The sequence below is a fragment of the Crocuta crocuta genome, unplaced genomic scaffold (assembly GCF_008692635.1).
Source record: "Crocuta crocuta isolate KB4526 unplaced genomic scaffold, BGI_CrCroc_1.0 scaffold115, whole genome shotgun sequence".
NCBI classification, from domain to species: Eukaryota; Metazoa; Chordata; class Mammalia; order Carnivora; family Hyaenidae; genus Crocuta; species Crocuta crocuta.
Genome location: NW_027530575.1, coordinates 8089871 through 8105428, shown reverse-complemented (window position 1 = coordinate 8105428; position 15558 = coordinate 8089871). Strand labels below are relative to the sequence as shown.

General features: G+C 52.1%; 1 protein-coding gene across 1 annotated transcript in view; it reads right to left on the bottom strand.

Annotated features, from left to right (window-relative positions):
* Nucleotides 1–15558, bottom strand: part of COL5A3 (collagen type V alpha 3 chain) — a 36859-nt gene that overhangs the window by 15749 nt on the left and 5552 nt on the right. Inside the window, exons 7-34 of the mRNA XM_077767981.1 lie at nucleotides 15229–15384; nucleotides 13380–13493; nucleotides 13130–13276; nucleotides 12047–12094; nucleotides 11933–11974; nucleotides 11590–11652; nucleotides 10927–11001; nucleotides 10748–10831; nucleotides 10492–10548; nucleotides 10346–10399; nucleotides 9866–9919; nucleotides 9240–9293; nucleotides 9104–9157; nucleotides 8854–8907; nucleotides 8449–8493; nucleotides 8283–8336; nucleotides 8056–8100; nucleotides 7867–7920; nucleotides 7680–7724; nucleotides 6724–6777; nucleotides 6592–6636; nucleotides 6394–6447; nucleotides 4860–4904; nucleotides 4698–4751; nucleotides 4464–4571; nucleotides 3967–4020; nucleotides 742–795; nucleotides 78–122 (exon numbers count right to left, since the gene is read on the bottom strand). Coding sequence (XP_077624107.1) covers nucleotides 78–122; nucleotides 742–795; nucleotides 3967–4020; nucleotides 4464–4571; nucleotides 4698–4751; nucleotides 4860–4904; nucleotides 6394–6447; nucleotides 6592–6636; nucleotides 6724–6777; nucleotides 7680–7724; nucleotides 7867–7920; nucleotides 8056–8100; nucleotides 8283–8336; nucleotides 8449–8493; nucleotides 8854–8907; nucleotides 9104–9157; nucleotides 9240–9293; nucleotides 9866–9919; nucleotides 10346–10399; nucleotides 10492–10548; nucleotides 10748–10831; nucleotides 10927–11001; nucleotides 11590–11652; nucleotides 11933–11974; nucleotides 12047–12094; nucleotides 13130–13276; nucleotides 13380–13493; nucleotides 15229–15384 — 1812 coding nt within the window. The remainder of the gene's footprint in view (nucleotides 1–77; nucleotides 123–741; nucleotides 796–3966; nucleotides 4021–4463; nucleotides 4572–4697; nucleotides 4752–4859; nucleotides 4905–6393; nucleotides 6448–6591; nucleotides 6637–6723; nucleotides 6778–7679; nucleotides 7725–7866; nucleotides 7921–8055; nucleotides 8101–8282; nucleotides 8337–8448; nucleotides 8494–8853; nucleotides 8908–9103; nucleotides 9158–9239; nucleotides 9294–9865; nucleotides 9920–10345; nucleotides 10400–10491; nucleotides 10549–10747; nucleotides 10832–10926; nucleotides 11002–11589; nucleotides 11653–11932; nucleotides 11975–12046; nucleotides 12095–13129; nucleotides 13277–13379; nucleotides 13494–15228; nucleotides 15385–15558) is intronic.

Sequence of the window (15558 nt, the reverse complement as noted above, 5' to 3'; positions counted from 1 at the left end):
CGCCTCTCCTCTCACACCCCCTCCTTCCAGCCCTGCCCCCCAGGCCCAGCAGAATGGGGGAGCGCCCCTCTTCTTACCGGTGGTCCCCGTTCTCCTTCCAGGCCCGGCTGGCCCGCCTTGCCCTGGAAAACCAAGCGGGTGAGGCGGAAGCAGGAGACGGTTACAGCACAAACGCACGACACACACAACCAGGCTCAGACCCAGAAAGATATCTGCTGCACATTTACGCACAAGCCTTACAGCAGTGCGCACTGGTGATCTGCAGCCTCAGGCTGACACGCAGGGCTCGCCACGCAGTCTGTCCCTTGCACACGGTCTACGCAACCGAAACAGGTACGTGCGTGGATTCATCTGAGGACGTGGTCCTTATGAATGCAGCAGGGTACACAGACCGACGTGTCCATCTACACAGCTACAGTGCGCACACAGCATATGCACGCACGTGTGTGAATGCCTGTGCCCCTACACACATGTGCGGTCACACACGCACACGCAGGCTTATGTCCTCGTTTGCCACAGGCCCGCGGGTTGTAACACCCAGCCACGCTCTGAGCCACGTGAGAGGCACACGGGCTGCATGAGTACACGCAGACTCCCATGCAGCAATGTGAGGGGGGTCACCCACCTGTGCCCTGCATCGCAGGTGGGAGTGTGCGTGCCCACACGTGGTCCCAGGCTTAGCTACAGGCGCCTCCCCACCCACGCAGAGCAGCCCACCCTCCCCCAGACCCTTGGACTCACCCGTTTCCCTTTTTCTCCTAATGGTCCCAGCGGCCCGGGAAAGCCAGTAGATCCCTGAGTTGAGAGAAAAGGCAGGGGTCGGGGGGTCGAGTGGGTGGTCAGCAAAGTTGACCCCTCACCCTTCAGCCACTCCATCCTTTCCAGAAGTTTCTTTGGCCCTTCCAGCCCCATCCTCCTCCAAGGCAGCCCTCCTCTTTCCCCACCTTCACCCTTGCTCACTCCATCGCAGCCACACTGGCCTCCTCAATGCTGCTCAGGCACACCATTACACTCCTGCCACAGGGCCTTTGCACTGGCTGCTTCTTTTGCCTAAAACGCTCTTCTCTCAGGTCCCTGCACAGGCAGGTATTCCTCATCATTTGGATCTCATTTACATGTCAATTCCTTAGAGAAGCCTCTGTCACCATCCTGGCCACAACATCCTCCAAGTCACCCTCTATGACATTGTCCTATCTTGTTTTCACGTGATATTTATATTAAAATGACCTTGCTCACTCGCTTACCTATCCATTGTCTGTATTCTCCGCTCTGACATGGTGGTCCGATATTCTGATCTTAATTCCCCCAACCTGGTACGTAGTCAGCGTTCACTCTATATTTGTTAACTAAGAGACTCCAGTCCAAGCTGTCCTGCCCGTCTGAGAGGCGTCCTCCCCCCTCCCCCCAGGGGAAGACATTAGGCTCTGTTATCCCCTCCCACCCCTCCATGTTTTGAATCCTAGACCCACCATCAGACTAGCTGTGTGGCCCTGGACAATTGGCTTACCCTCTCTGAGCATCAGTTTCCTTATCTGTAGCCTCAGGATACCAACAACACCTCCCTCTCAAGGTTTTGGTGAGGATTAAATAGGATACTGTATAGAAAGCATTTTACACACTGTGTGGCACATAGTAAGTGCTTATGAAATTTCAGCTGTCATTATGCAGGCTGATCATCACTGACGGCTATGCACTGGTTTGTGTCCCCTCAAAATTCGTATGTTAAAGCCTTATGTTGAAGAATGGTTATTTGGAAGGGCACCCGGGTGGCTCAGTCAGTTAAGCATCTGACTTTGGCTCGGGTTATGATCTCATGGTTCATGAGTTTGAGCCCTGCGCTGGGGTCTCCACTGACAGTGTGGAGCCTGCCTGGGATTCTCTCTCTCCCTCTCTGTCTCCCCCTACCCTACTTCCTCATTCTCTCTCCCTCCCTCTCTCTCAAAATAAATAAATAAACTTAAGAAAAAAAAGAATAGTATTTGGAGGTGGGACCTTTGGGAGGTAAGTAGATCCTAACAGTGGAGGCTTCATGAAGACATCAGTGTCTTTTTAAGAAAAGGACGGCACCTGGGAGGTTCAGTTGGTTGAGCATCTGACTCTTGATTTTGGCTCAGGTCACGATCCAGGGTCATGGGATCGAGCCCCGCATCAGGCTCTATGCTAAGCACGGAGCCTGCTTGGGAGTCTCTCTCTCTCTCTCTCTCTCTCCTTCTGCGCCTCTCCCCACCTCCTCTCTTTAAAATAAATAAAATGAGGCGGGGAGGAACTTTATTGTTTTTAATGTTTTGTAATTTATTTTTGGGAGACAGAGAGAGACAGAGCACGAGTGGGGAAGGGGCAGAAAGAGAGGTAGACANATAAAAAAAAAAGGAGGCTTTGGTGTCTCTCTCTCCTTCTCTTCCTCTGTCTCTCTCTGTCCCTCCCTCCCTCCCTTCTTCCCTCTCCTTGTCTCTCTTTCTCTCCCCCTCCTCCCCCTGACACCCGCCCCCACCAGCCGTGTGAAGACACAGAGAGAAGACGGTTGTCTGCAAACCCGAGTCCTCACCAGAATCTGGCCATGCTAAAACTTTGATCTCAGACTTCCGGCGTCCAAAACCACGAGAAATAAATCTCTGTTGCTTCAGTCACTCTGTCTAAAGGATATTTGTTATAGCAGCTAAGACCCTGCCCTGGCTAAGACACTGACCTCAACTTAACCAACACACCATGCCTTCTTTCGTGTACGGTTTGATGCCCAAAACACACGGACTGGTCATGGCTGGGAGGCTTTGCTCTAACTCCCATGAGCTCCGGCTCCAATATGTTGAGTTCCATTCTTAGTTACCGTGCCTTGAGCTTACTCCCAAATCTGTTTATGTCAGTTGCCCTTGCTGTCGGAGTCATGCGACTTAGTGAACATTTACAACGGAGGGAATGAAGAATGGAAAAAAGGGACATCTACCAACACTAAGTCAAATGGAAAAGACTCAATACAGAGAGAAGTCACTAAAAAAAAGTCACTGTCAAGTTAGGCGTGCATAAGATGACTGCCAGATGGAGATGACAAAGCTATGGTACTCTGGAAGGATTCTGCACTCGGATCTCTTCCCAAGTGTCTAAGTTTCTGCTGCGCTTTATATAAACCCACACTATAAATCATCAGTGATGTAATACGGGTGTGGTTTAGGCAGACATACATGTCTAATCAGCAGCTTCATCCATCAAAACATTGGCAAAACAAATGTATACTTTATATAAGTGCATTTTAGTATGTTATAATTCCAGATATGTTAAATATATATTTTTTAAGTTTATTTATTTATTTTGAGAGAGTGTGTGAGTGCATGAGTGGGGGCGGGGCAGAGAGACAGAGGGAGAGAGGAAATCCCAAGCAGGCTCCATGCTCAGCACAGAGCCCGATGTGGGGCTCGATCTCACAAACCGTGAGGTCATGACCTGAGCCAATGTCAAAAGTCAGATGCTTTACCCGCTGAGCCATTCAGGAGGCCCTTTCTGTTTGTTTGGTCTTATTAAGTTTATTTATTTATTTTGAGAGAGCGAGAGCATGTGCATGAACATGAGTGGGGGAGGGGCAGGGAGAGGGGGAGAGAAAAGTCCGATATGTATTTTTTGTGATTCACCTCCTTACTGACTTTGAACCGACCTCAATCACGCCAAATAAGAAGGATCCTACAGTTTGCTTATCAAAATTAGCAACATTACTATGATCAAGTTGATGAGACAAATACAGTATTTGTCCATTTTGCAGCCAAGCAAGGGGGGCTCAAGAGACTTGCCCAGGGTGACTTAGCAGGTAAAGGGTGGGTATTTGAACCCAAGTCTAATGCCAAAGCTCACATCTAATGCTGGCTCTCAGTGAGCCATGGGGTGGACAGCTCACTCCCCTAGACAACAGCCTGGCCCTCCAGATGTTAAGTAGTCTCTGAGTCTTGCCCTTGCCCATCTCTAACCCCCTTAGCTTCTTACCTTAGGGCCCGGACGTCCTGGGTAACCTGGGAGACCTGGAACCCCAAGCTTGCCCTGCCGAGAAATGATGGGACAAAGGTCAATGGTCGACACCTGAGGATCAGACAAGACTAGGTAGGATGGCTGGGACATGGTGACCGGGACAGCAGGGTAGAATTCAGGGAAACATGAGTTCAACTCTTGGCTCCTGCCTGCTGCAGGCATGTCTTTGGGCAACTCATTCTATTCTATTCTGTTCCAAACCTCAGTTTCCTTGTCTGTAAAATGGGGGTAAAAAATGCCTGTTGCCTGTGGTGGTTATGGGCATAAAAATCAGATAATGTACGTGAAATTTTTCTAGAATGCTGCATTAAGGAATTTGAGATGTAAGTGTGGTCGCAGTCTCCTGAGGCTGGAGATGAAAGAGCCAAGGGCAGAAGGCAAAGGGCCGGGGAGCACCCTCGCTGCAAGATGGGAAGCAGTAGGGTAGACTGGAGAGGGTGACCAAGGGCCATCACCTTCTCCCCAGCTGGGCCTGGGGGCCCCTCCTTGCCAGACAGCCCCTCCTGCCCCTTCAGCCCTTCAGGACCATCCTCTCCTCGAGGACCGGGGGGCCCGGGGGATCCCTGGAATAGAAAGGAGGTATCAGACCCTGTGTCACTCTTGCTCGCGCCAGCCCCATCTTGGCCCCAGCACCCCCTCTCCCCAAGCTCCCCAGAACCACTAGATCCCCCATCTGGAAATGACCTTACCCGATCTCCTTTAAGACCCCCATCGCCCTTGAAACCCGGGAAGCCATCCTCTCCCTGGGTGAGAGAGAGTGTAGACGTCAGAGGTCAGGGTTCCAGGGAAGGGACACAACCAGAGTCCCGTTACTGGGGCTCCCCTCAACCGAGAATCCCCTCCTTCTTTACCTTCTCTCCTTTCTCCCCCTGGAGGCCACGGTTGCCAGAGGTACCCTGAAAAACAAAAACAGATCTCCAGTCCCTCACCTGCTTACGAAGGGCTTTCCAACTCAGTTCCCTGTCCCCAACCAGCCAGGACAGTCCCAAAAGGATATCGGACAGGAGTGGAAGGGGACAACCTCAGAGGAAATGACCTTCCTCCAAAGCCTTGCTAGTGTGGTGTGCAAGAGGCTGCCTCCCCACCCCTCTTCCCACTGGCAGCCTCCCAAGGTCATCTGTGTGGGGGTGTGCAGGGAAGGCCAAATTTCCGAGTAATTGATTCCAATCTCCCTGGGACACTGTGTCCACAGTGCCTTCTGGCAGCAGAAAGAAGACGAACATTCCAGGCCCCAGTCTCATTCTAAAGGCAAAGGAATGTTCCCCATTGTGCTGGCTACAATGCCACTCTGTGCCTAGCAACAAGGCCGGTCTGTGCTTAGCTACACCAAGGCTGCTCAGTTCAAGCCCAGGTGCCCAGCCCTGGACTTGGGTTGCAATGAAAACTGCACTTGGCTACAATGTGACTGAGCTCAGAGACTGTAATGAAATTGCACTTGGATACAACATCACTGTGTTTTGACAATAGCATGCCTGTCTCCAGCCACAGAAAGACACAATGTAACTGAGCTCAGGGACTGTAATGAAATTGCACTTGGATACAACATCACTGTGTTTTGACAATAGCTTGACTGTCTCCAGCCACAGAGAAAGACAATGTTTAACGAGCTCAAAGACTACGATGAAGTTGTCCTTAAATACAGTATAAGCATTTCGAGGCTAGCCTGGCTGTCTCCAGCCTTCAGGCAATTCACTTGACTGCAGTGTAACCAAGCTTGGCTATAGTGATTCTCTGACCCTGGCTACAATGACACTACATTCATATATATATATATATTTTTTTTAATCTATATTTATATTTATATTTGTATTTGTATTTATATATACATAGGACTCTGGCCAACTACGGTATAACCACCTCCTTGCTTCTGATATAACTGAGCTTGCCTACAATGCAAAAATGTGTCAAGCCACCTCTTGGCTACCACCAAACTCTGTTCTTAGACCACGGGTACCATACTTGGCTACAGTGTAATTGGACTCCTACAAATGCAAATTCCAATGTCCTTGCCCTCGGTCAACAGTATGGCTCTTGGCTTATCCCAGCATTTCTGTGCTTGAGGCTCATATGGCTCTGGGCTTGAGTGAACACAACTGTCTGCTTCACTGCAGAGCACTGACCTGGACTGTGCTTCGGCCTTTAATGCGCCTAGCTACTCTTAACCACAAGGTGACAACCACATTACAGTACTTCCATTTGGCTCTTCAGCTCCAGCTAACACACACCCTTCTACATATTGTCGCTCAGACTGAAACCCCACTCCCACCACACCTTTCCTGCAGATCGATACCTCTCAGCACACGTACACAAGTTTACCGTGAAGATAGTTCCCTGAAGCCAATGCCAATGAATCACCCCTACTTGTGGGCCCCAAGTATTACCTACCTTCACACCCCGAAGTCCAGGATAGCCCGGGGGTCCTGCTGACCCTGGTGGACCCTGAGATGGAGATAAGATCAGTGCCATCGTGTCCTTCCCCGCTCCATGTTCCCAGTGCCCTCACTCCCCTCCTCATGAGCCCCTGACCCCTGGCCCTGCCTACCAACCCTCATCCTCAACCCAGCCTCTCTCCAGGCCACTCACCTGGGCCCCTTTCTCTCCTGTGGGGCCCTCATGGCCTGGGTGACCCTGGGGAAAGAAGTTGTCAGAGACCTGGATGTGCCATCCAAATTCCCAAGACTCCCCCTTGTCCTTCTGCGAGTACCCCGTTCTCACCGGAGGGCCATCGGAGCCTTGAATGCCTGGGATGCCTGGGTTTCCAGGGGGCCCCTGAAAGAGGGTGAACAGTAAGAGACAGGGTATCAGTCTGGCATCCCACCAAAAACAGCCTTACTCAGACACGCAGCTACATCAAGGTCACAGAACAAGCAAACCCCACAGTCTAGGAACTCTCTCCCTAGCTCTGCCCAGACTTGCTGTGTGCCCCGGGCAAAGCCCCTTTCCCTCTCTGAGCCTCAGAAATCCTCCATCTCTGGGAGAGTGGAGACAAGGGAGGTAAAAACAGTGTGAGGAACATGTTGGGCTGTTCCCTTTCTTTAGAAGTCCTCCATCTTCATCTGAAGAGAGGTGGGCCTACGCAGGCGTGAGATGTTCTCCTATATTCTGCACATAGTCGACAGGTCCAGAGGCTGGCACCTTGGTCCAACAAAGCCAATCATTTTCTTCTGAAACTTTGAGGTAGGCGACACCTCACTTCATAGAAACTATGATCAGGTGGGTTTGGGTATAGAAACTATAAGGTCGTGTGGACCTAGGGGCTGAAATGGTGACAAATCGTGCAGAAATGGGACCGGGGGGCCTGGGGGGGCGAAGACAGACTAAGGTACGTGCAGAAGGAAGCCTGTCTGCTGAGGGAGATGGAACAGACGTGCAGAGGGTTGACACCACAGGACCCCAGTGAAAGGCCTTTCCTGGCCCTTGGGTCTTACTAATATTTTTGATGGCTGGCTTCTGTGGGTTCCCCTAAAACCTAACCATATCCCCTTATTTCTGTTTCTCCCATCAACCCTTTCTCAGCAATGATTTTTTTTTTTAAACTCTCAGCTTGTTTAAGGCTTACTGAGATTTATCATTATCTAGGGCTAATCACATGGCTCCGGTGGGAAGCTTTTCCTGCAGACAGAATTGAAGGAAGAAGACAGAAGGTGCTGGTAGGTGGGGTTCTCACTCACCTTCTCCCCAGGAATACCAATGGGACCTTGGGGTCCTGGGATTCCCTGGGGACGTAAAAAAAGAATTGAAGGTGAAGGAAGGCATGAGAAAGGACCAATGAGCTGGGAAGCGGGAAGGCTGGGAGTAGTCTATGACCATGGCTGGCTGCTGCCCCCCGCCCCAATTATTGAAAATGATAGTTCAAACCTGGGATCCAGGGTTTCCCTGCTGTCCTGGGGGGCCGGGTTCTCCTGGAGGACCCTAGGGGGAAAGTGGAGGTGCTGTGATGCTGCAAGCGATTGCAGTGTGGACGGGTCAGTGAGGTTGACACGGGGGTCATGCGAGTGGACAGACACATAGACGGATGGCCACGGGGTCGGAGGGCAGAACACGTACCACATTTCCTTTGGCTCCTGGAGCACCATCAATTCCAACTACACCCTGGGGGAGGAGAGGGTGTGAGACCTGGGCAGACACCACACAGGAGCCTGAGTCTGAGACACCGAGAGGCACAGGGGGGGAGATGAGCAGGCAGAGAAATCAGGTCACAGAAATGGGCATGCGGAGGAGACAGAGGTGGGAGAAGGATGAGCAGGGAGGTGGACAGACAGTGACAGTCTTACCGGGCGTCCCAGGGGACCAGGGGAGCCTCTAGGGCCGATCAGTCCTCGGGGGCCCTGCAAGGAGGTAGGGGTATGATTCCAGCGCCGCTGCTCTGAGGCCCCATGAGCCCTGACTCCCCGCCCCCCCCCATGCCAGGCAAAGGGTCCCAAGGTCCCTGATACTCACTGGTTCCCCAGCCTGGCCAGTGGGCCCCGGAGGCCCCTCTGCTCCCTGTGGGAAAGCATTCGTCACTTGGTAAGGGGAGAGGTGTGACTCAGAAAACCACCTTCCCTCATCCGGGCAGCCTCTTCCGGGGACCCCAGAGTCAGAGCTTAAGGCAGTAACCAACAGAGCACATGTGACTCAGTTCAGATCTCTGACCCCAGGGCTGGACCTGCAGTCTGGAGTCCCACCTACTAACTCGGGTACTAGCTTCCAGCCTCAGCCTATCTTTTTGAGCCCCAATGAGGATCCTGACCACCCCAGCGCAGACCCTCACCTCTCATCCTGGCCCCTGAATCCTCCAGTCCTCTCTGACTCTCATTCTGGCTTTCTCGCTTCTAAACCTTTCCCTCGCTTCCAAAAACTTACCTTCTTACCATCCTCTCCTGGGGGGCCAGGTTGCCCCACATGGCCAAAGTCACCCTGGAGTTAGGAAGACGGGAGTTCAGAGTGGAGATGTGAGGGTAGTGACCAGCCTCCCAGGGAAGGAGATTAGGTACAAGGGACGAGAGTTCAGACATGGGGATGGAGGCTCTGATCTTGGCGGGGGGTTGGGGGGTAGGGAGGGCATCGCGAATATTAGGAGGCTTGACATGCAGGAGGGGCCTCACACACTCACCCTTTGGCCCTTCTCACCAGGCAGCCCTGGCAGGCCATCAAAGCCCCGATCACCCTGCACAAAGAGACACCACCTGAACCCTGAATCCTCAACCTGACAGTCCCCCCCAAGCCCCAATCTTGACTGTATCACCTACCTTAGGTCCTGTGTCCCCTGGGAGGCCCCGGGCCCCATCTGCTCCAGAGCGGCCCTGCCAGGGAGGTGACAGCATCAAGACACCTATCACTATCTGCTGAGTCCCTCCCTCATGAGGAATCCTGGGGGATTCTCTGTGTACCGATTTAACTTCCCAAAGACAACCTGTCCGTTATTCCTTATCTGCAGGCCCTTTCCTCTAGTCCACATCACCAGGATCACAAAAATTAGAATCTGCAGTCTCCATTAATTGTCCAGTTCTTCATTCCCCACTGCATTTAAGCTTGTCTGGAATTAGCTTGCTCAGCATCTCCCTCAGTTTGCCAGTCTTTTCTTTTGCACATGCTGTTCCCTCTATTGGAATGCCCTTCCTCTCCTGTTTATTTGGTTACACCTCATGACCCCAGTTCCAGCATCGTTCTGTCTAGAAAGTCCTCCTTGACTCTGTGACCTTGCCAGATTCCTCTGTGACGCACTCACAAAGTGTCACATTCTCTGTCCATTCTCTGTCCTCTGTGTCCTTATCCCACCAATGACACCGGCAGGCCCTGTGTGCATGGAGCCGAGGCCCCTGCTGGGTGTGGAGGGGTGGATGAGGGATGGCCTAAAGACTTGTGAGTTACTCACCATCTTCCCCTCCCGGCCAGGGGGCCCAAGAGGTCCCTGAAGGCCTCGGGGACCCTAGAAGAGAAAAGGAGGAAGAGAAAGCAGAATAAGAAGGAGAAATGACTTATTTTTTTTTTAAATATTTTTTTTATTTATTTCTAGGAGAGAGAGAGAGAGAGACAGCGTGAGCAGGGGAGGGTCAGAGAGAGAGGGAGTCACAGACTGAAACAGGCTCCAGGCTCTGAGCTGGCAGTCAGCACAGAGCCCGACGCGGGGCTCGAACCCACGAACCATGAGATCATGACCTAAGTGAAAGTCGGACGCTTAACCGACTAAGCCACCCAGGCGCCCCAGAAATGACTTATTTTTAATCATTCTCTAGGAAGGGCAGTAATTGCAAAGGTATCCTCAGCCCCTTTGTCATTGTCCTCAAATAGCACTTTACCCTGTGGCTCTGGGGGAAGACGCTTCCCACCCAATCCTGCTCCCCACCAATCTCACCTGTGGTCCCATTTCTCCCGTCTCTCCTTTCTGACCGGGATACCCAGGAAGACCCTTGGAGGAAAAGAGATGGGGAAATGGAATTAGAGGGAGGCTGCCTCTCTCCACTGATGTATCCCCCTCCTCCCTACAGTCTCCTTACTCACCACAGGGCCTGGGCGCCCAGTGAGCCCCACTGGGCCAGGGGGACCTTTCATAGACAGCTGGAAAGATGGAGGGGAACAGATCCTCAGGTCTCCCACAAAACCCCAGCACCCTCCAAAAAGGCATCTTCAGGAGACAAATATCCACGTGCCTCCTGACTCGCCCTCATTATCCCCCATCTCTGTCCTCCATCTGTCTGTCTCTGTCCCTCAATGTCCTCCATCACCCCCGTTGGCCCCCTGATGATCGTCCACTCACCTGAGCCTGTTGCAGGACTGCCTGAGCCTGGGCTTGCTGGAAGGAGACTGGGGGTCCTTTGAGGGAGCTGCTTGCAAACTGGAACTAGAGGGCAGCTAGTCATGGCAGGAGCCCAAGGAAATGCCCCTCCTGGGTCAGGACTACACCCCCCGAGATGCGCCACCCTATCTCCCTCTTACCGGCATCATGATCACAGTGCCTGGTAGACCCCGGATCCCATCGATGCCAGGGATTCCTGGGAGACCAGCAGGACCCTGAGAGAGGGAGAGACACAGAGGGGGATGGAGGCAGGGAGACAGACAGACAGGGATGGGAGATAGAGATGGAGGGGGGGAGGGGAGAGACAGAAGGGTGGACGCAGGGAGAGCGAGAAAGAGAACAGGCAAGAGAAAGACAGGGGAAGGGAGAGAGAGGCACAAAAGGTGGCAGAAATGGGAAAAAAATAAAGGCAGAGATGGAGAGGCAGAGAAGCCAAAAGTAAAGAGATGGAGGGAGAAAGGCAAGGAAAGATAAAGACAGAGGGAGGAGAGACAGATGGAGAGACTGAGACAGGGGAGAGAGAGCGACAGAGACATAGGGAGAAAGACAGAGATGAAAAGCACTCAGGGATAGAGACAGATGGAAGGAAGCGGGCGATAGGCCCCCAGAGACAGGACATGGGCCAGAGTGAGAATTCACAGACGGAAAGAGAGATGAGCAAGTGGGGTCAATGCCAGCTTCGGCGTGAGGTCCTCAGTCTCTGCCTCCCAGACCCATGTGCAGACATACGCATTCCAAACATCAGCTCCACAACCTGAAACCTCACTCTCCCAAAAAGATACAAGCCAGAGGGAGTCTCTTACCGGTAGGCCAGGGTCTCCAGGGAATCCTGGGGGCCCAGGAGGGCCTGAGGGGCCAACCACCCCCTGTTGGAGACAGAGGAACAGAGGTTCGTGAGAAGTGCAAAGCTCGAGCCAGACCAACTTCTGATCCACCACTGACTCTGACCCCATGCAGACCTCCTTACTCATCACCGAGTCATTCCTGGCCCTTCAACACTATATTGATCCATACGGCCCCCCAACTTTACATCCCAACCCCTATTTTGATTCATCCTTTGAGTCTTAAATATGCAAAAATCTTTTAATGATACGGCAATGTTACAGCTCAACCCTCCACCCCAGGGTCTCNGCAGCCATAACTCACTTGGGGTCCTGGGGCTCCTGGAGGTCCCTCAAACTTCTGTCCCTGAGGGAAAAATGAGTGTGACCCCCATTCTAGCCCAGACGTCTCCACCTCCCCCAGCCCCAGGCCCCTCACCTGTTCAATTACTGCTGGTTCTCCTTTTGCACCCTTCTCTCCAGCACCCTGGGGCAGGGGAATGGACAGAAAAGAGGTGTGAGCCCTGGCCATGGTCAAGGAGAAGAGCATGGACTTCGGAGTGTGCTGTAGGGTCCTAATCCTGGAGCTGCCTCTCACCAGTGGGGATGGGGAGTAACTCATTCAACTCCTATGGCCTCACCTGCAGAGTCAGTAGGCAGATGATAACCGTGTATGCCCGCCGGGAAGAAGAATAAATTAAAACAAAGGTTGACCCATAACAAGCACTCAGGGTACATGGGCTATGATCACTCCCCTCCTTCCTCGTCCAGTACCAAGGCTAGAACCTGGGCCCCTTCCCTGTCTGACTATTTTCCTAAGCGATTGTATCCAATCCCTTAGCTAAAGGCAGCATCCCTCTGTTGACGGTTCCCAGGTCTTTATCTCCGGCCTACACCATGTCCCTTGAGCTCCAGAATCTTCTAAACAATCACCCACTTGGCATCTCCATTTGGATGCGAATTTAGCACATCCAAAATGAGGTCCTTGATTCTTTCCACCCGCTCTTCCTTTAGGCTTCCCCACCGTAGTTGCCACCATGTGTCTACCAAGTCATCCTTGAATCTTTCTCCAAGACCAAAATGGAGCATGGCCCAAATCGGTCCACTTTCTGTCCCCACCATCACCACTCTGATGGAGGTCACCACGCTCTTGTTGCATAGACTAGAGGTTTCCCTGCTGCCCCTCTGGCTCCCCCTACAGTCCATATGCTGTTCAGCAGCCGGAAAGAGCTTTTAAAGCTCCAAGTCCAATCGCGCTCCATGAGCTTGACCAAAGGGCTTCTGATCAAGGGGCTTCTCATCATGCTTGGACTAAAAGCCAAACGCAGAATTCTATACACAGAGCCATCCATTCACACAGTTCTTGTCACGTTAATATAGTGATAATATTTATCAGCTCCAGTGGGGGTGGGGTGGGGTGGGAAGGCATTCTAGGCAAGATTAAAAGAAGGCAAGAGAGGAAATGTGGTCTTATGTGGTTCCAGGCAGGAACCCCCTCCCCAGCCCAAATTCTCAGACTCACAGAAAAAATCCGGAACTGAGTCTGTGATGGGTGTTCTGCTGCCCGGAAGACAGGCTCAATGGTAGAGCCGCCTCCATCTTTGTCTTCTTCCGCTAAGTTAGTCTCCAAGGTCCTCAGTTCTGTTCCACTGTCAGGGTCCAGGCCCCCCTGAGGACATTGGGACAGACCAAAGATTGCCCTGATGTCCTCATTTTCTGCCACCACCAATTCCCAGGACTGTCCCTTCCAGCCCCATCCACTTCCCACTGACCTCTAGCATCGTGACATTGCGGCCAATGGTCACAGTAGTGGTCATGACCAAAGGCGTGGGAGTCGGAGGTAATGTTGGAGCTGGTGTCTCTGTTTGGGGGATGTCAGTGAAGGTCTGCAGCAAGGAGAGAAGTATCAGGTGTGGGGTCAGTCCAGGAAAGACAGAAGGAGGAGACAGGCTCTGGCCCCCAGCAATGCCCAGTCTGGGGAAGGAAACGAAGGAGAATCTGCCTCCCACCCAAAAAAACCATCAACGGGGTATAAGGTAGGAGACTGGTCAGTGGAGGCAAATGTGTTCTGACTGGATCAGGACAGACAGCTCCTTGTGTGGAAGAGGAGCACGGCTAGGTCAGGTCTGGGAGACCTACAAGGCAGCGTGGGGCTGGTCAGAGTCAGGGTCCAGCACTCAGGGCCAGACTCCCAGAAGCCTACCCCACATGTCTTCTCCCACGGCAGAGCTCAGTGGCCAGCCAGCCAGGCCACAATCTGAGAGGCCTGGACAGATGTCGAGGAATTTGGTCAAGGGCACAGAGAGGGTGGGAGAGGCCCAGGCCCGTCCTGAGGAAGGGGTTGGGGAGGAGCTCTTTTTCTGGGCCGGAAATGATTATTTCTCTCTCTCCACTGATATAGTGCATCAGTGAGAACACATGTAACGTACCCAGTGACTCTGCTCCAACCAACGATGCCTACCCAGTGACCCACCAGCTAATGATCTGCCATTAATGGCCTCTCATTATTCCTACAACCAGTGACCCATTAGTGATCCTCTAATTAATGACCCCCATCAATAGCCCCTAACTAATGATCCCACTAAGGGACTTAACCAATGACTTCTCCAACTAATAACTCACACTACTAGCCTCCCAGCAATTATTCCTGTAACTAGTGATCTACCAGTGCCCCCCCCCAAATGACTACAATTAGTTACTTTCTCATCCAGTAACCTCCCCAACTGGTGACCCCAACCAGTGACCCCTCCATAACAAGTACTAGCTAGTAGACCCTCAACTAATAAGCCCCACCAGTGACCCCCAGTCAAACTATTCCCCTAACCAGTGATCCTCCAACAAGAAGCAACCATGAGTGAGCCCAGTATGGCTTCCCAAACAAGGACCCCAAACAGTAATTTCACTGATCAATCAATGACCCATCAATGACTTCCCAACTAATAACCCATCAGGGACTTCCAAACCAATTATTTCATCCATGACCACCTGAAAGTCATTTCTCCAAGTGGTGACTAAAACTGGTGACCCCACTAATACCTTCTAATCAGTGATCCCCTACTGATGACCTACCTTCCTTCCCAACTAATAATCCCCATCAATGACCCCTTACCATTAACCCTAAACCGATGATAATAATACCAACAGTGGTCTCTATCAATGACTTCCAAAAACGACCCTCACGTAGGGTCTCCCAAACATCTCCCAATCATCAACCTCAATCAATATCTCCCTATAGTGACCTCTCAACCCACAAGCTCTATCAGGAAAGCCAAATAGTGCCCCCTCATTAGACTTCTCCAGTGAATAACCCTCACCAATTACCTACACAAGTCAACCCCAAACAATGACCCTCTAACTAATGAACCCATTATTCACCCCAGCTAATGGCTGCCCTTAAACAGTAGCCTCAATCAAGAACCTCTTAATATAAGGTAATCTGGGTGTGCCCTTTTCCTCCAGCCCCTCTGCCACACAGACACAGTTATCAGTCAGCTGAGAGAAGTCAAAGGTCAGGGATTGGAGACCAAAGGCAGAGAACTTGGATGAGGTACCAGCAGTCAGTGGGAGTCAGAGACCAGAGGTCAGGCAAAGAGCAGAGGTGAATGGCTGCTGATTCCTTACCTGGTTCTCCAAGGAGCCAGGAGGTAGGCTTGGGGTGAGAGTTTCCTTGTTCTTCTTCTTCTTTCTGCCCTTCCCCTTACGACCTCGCCCTTTTTTCTTCCCTTTTCCCTTCCCCTTCCGTCGAGGGGGAGGAGTTTCTGGCTCACCCTGGGGGACCTGTGAAGAGGACAGCCATCAGCTCAAGAGCCCCTCAGTGGAGACCCCATCGCTCAGTTATCTGCGGCTATGCTGGCACATGGCTCCTTGGTCACATGTTTTGAAGCCAGGGATCACTCAGTCCTGTGACCTAGGGTCAGTCATACAATCTGGAGCCAAGAATCACTCAGTTAT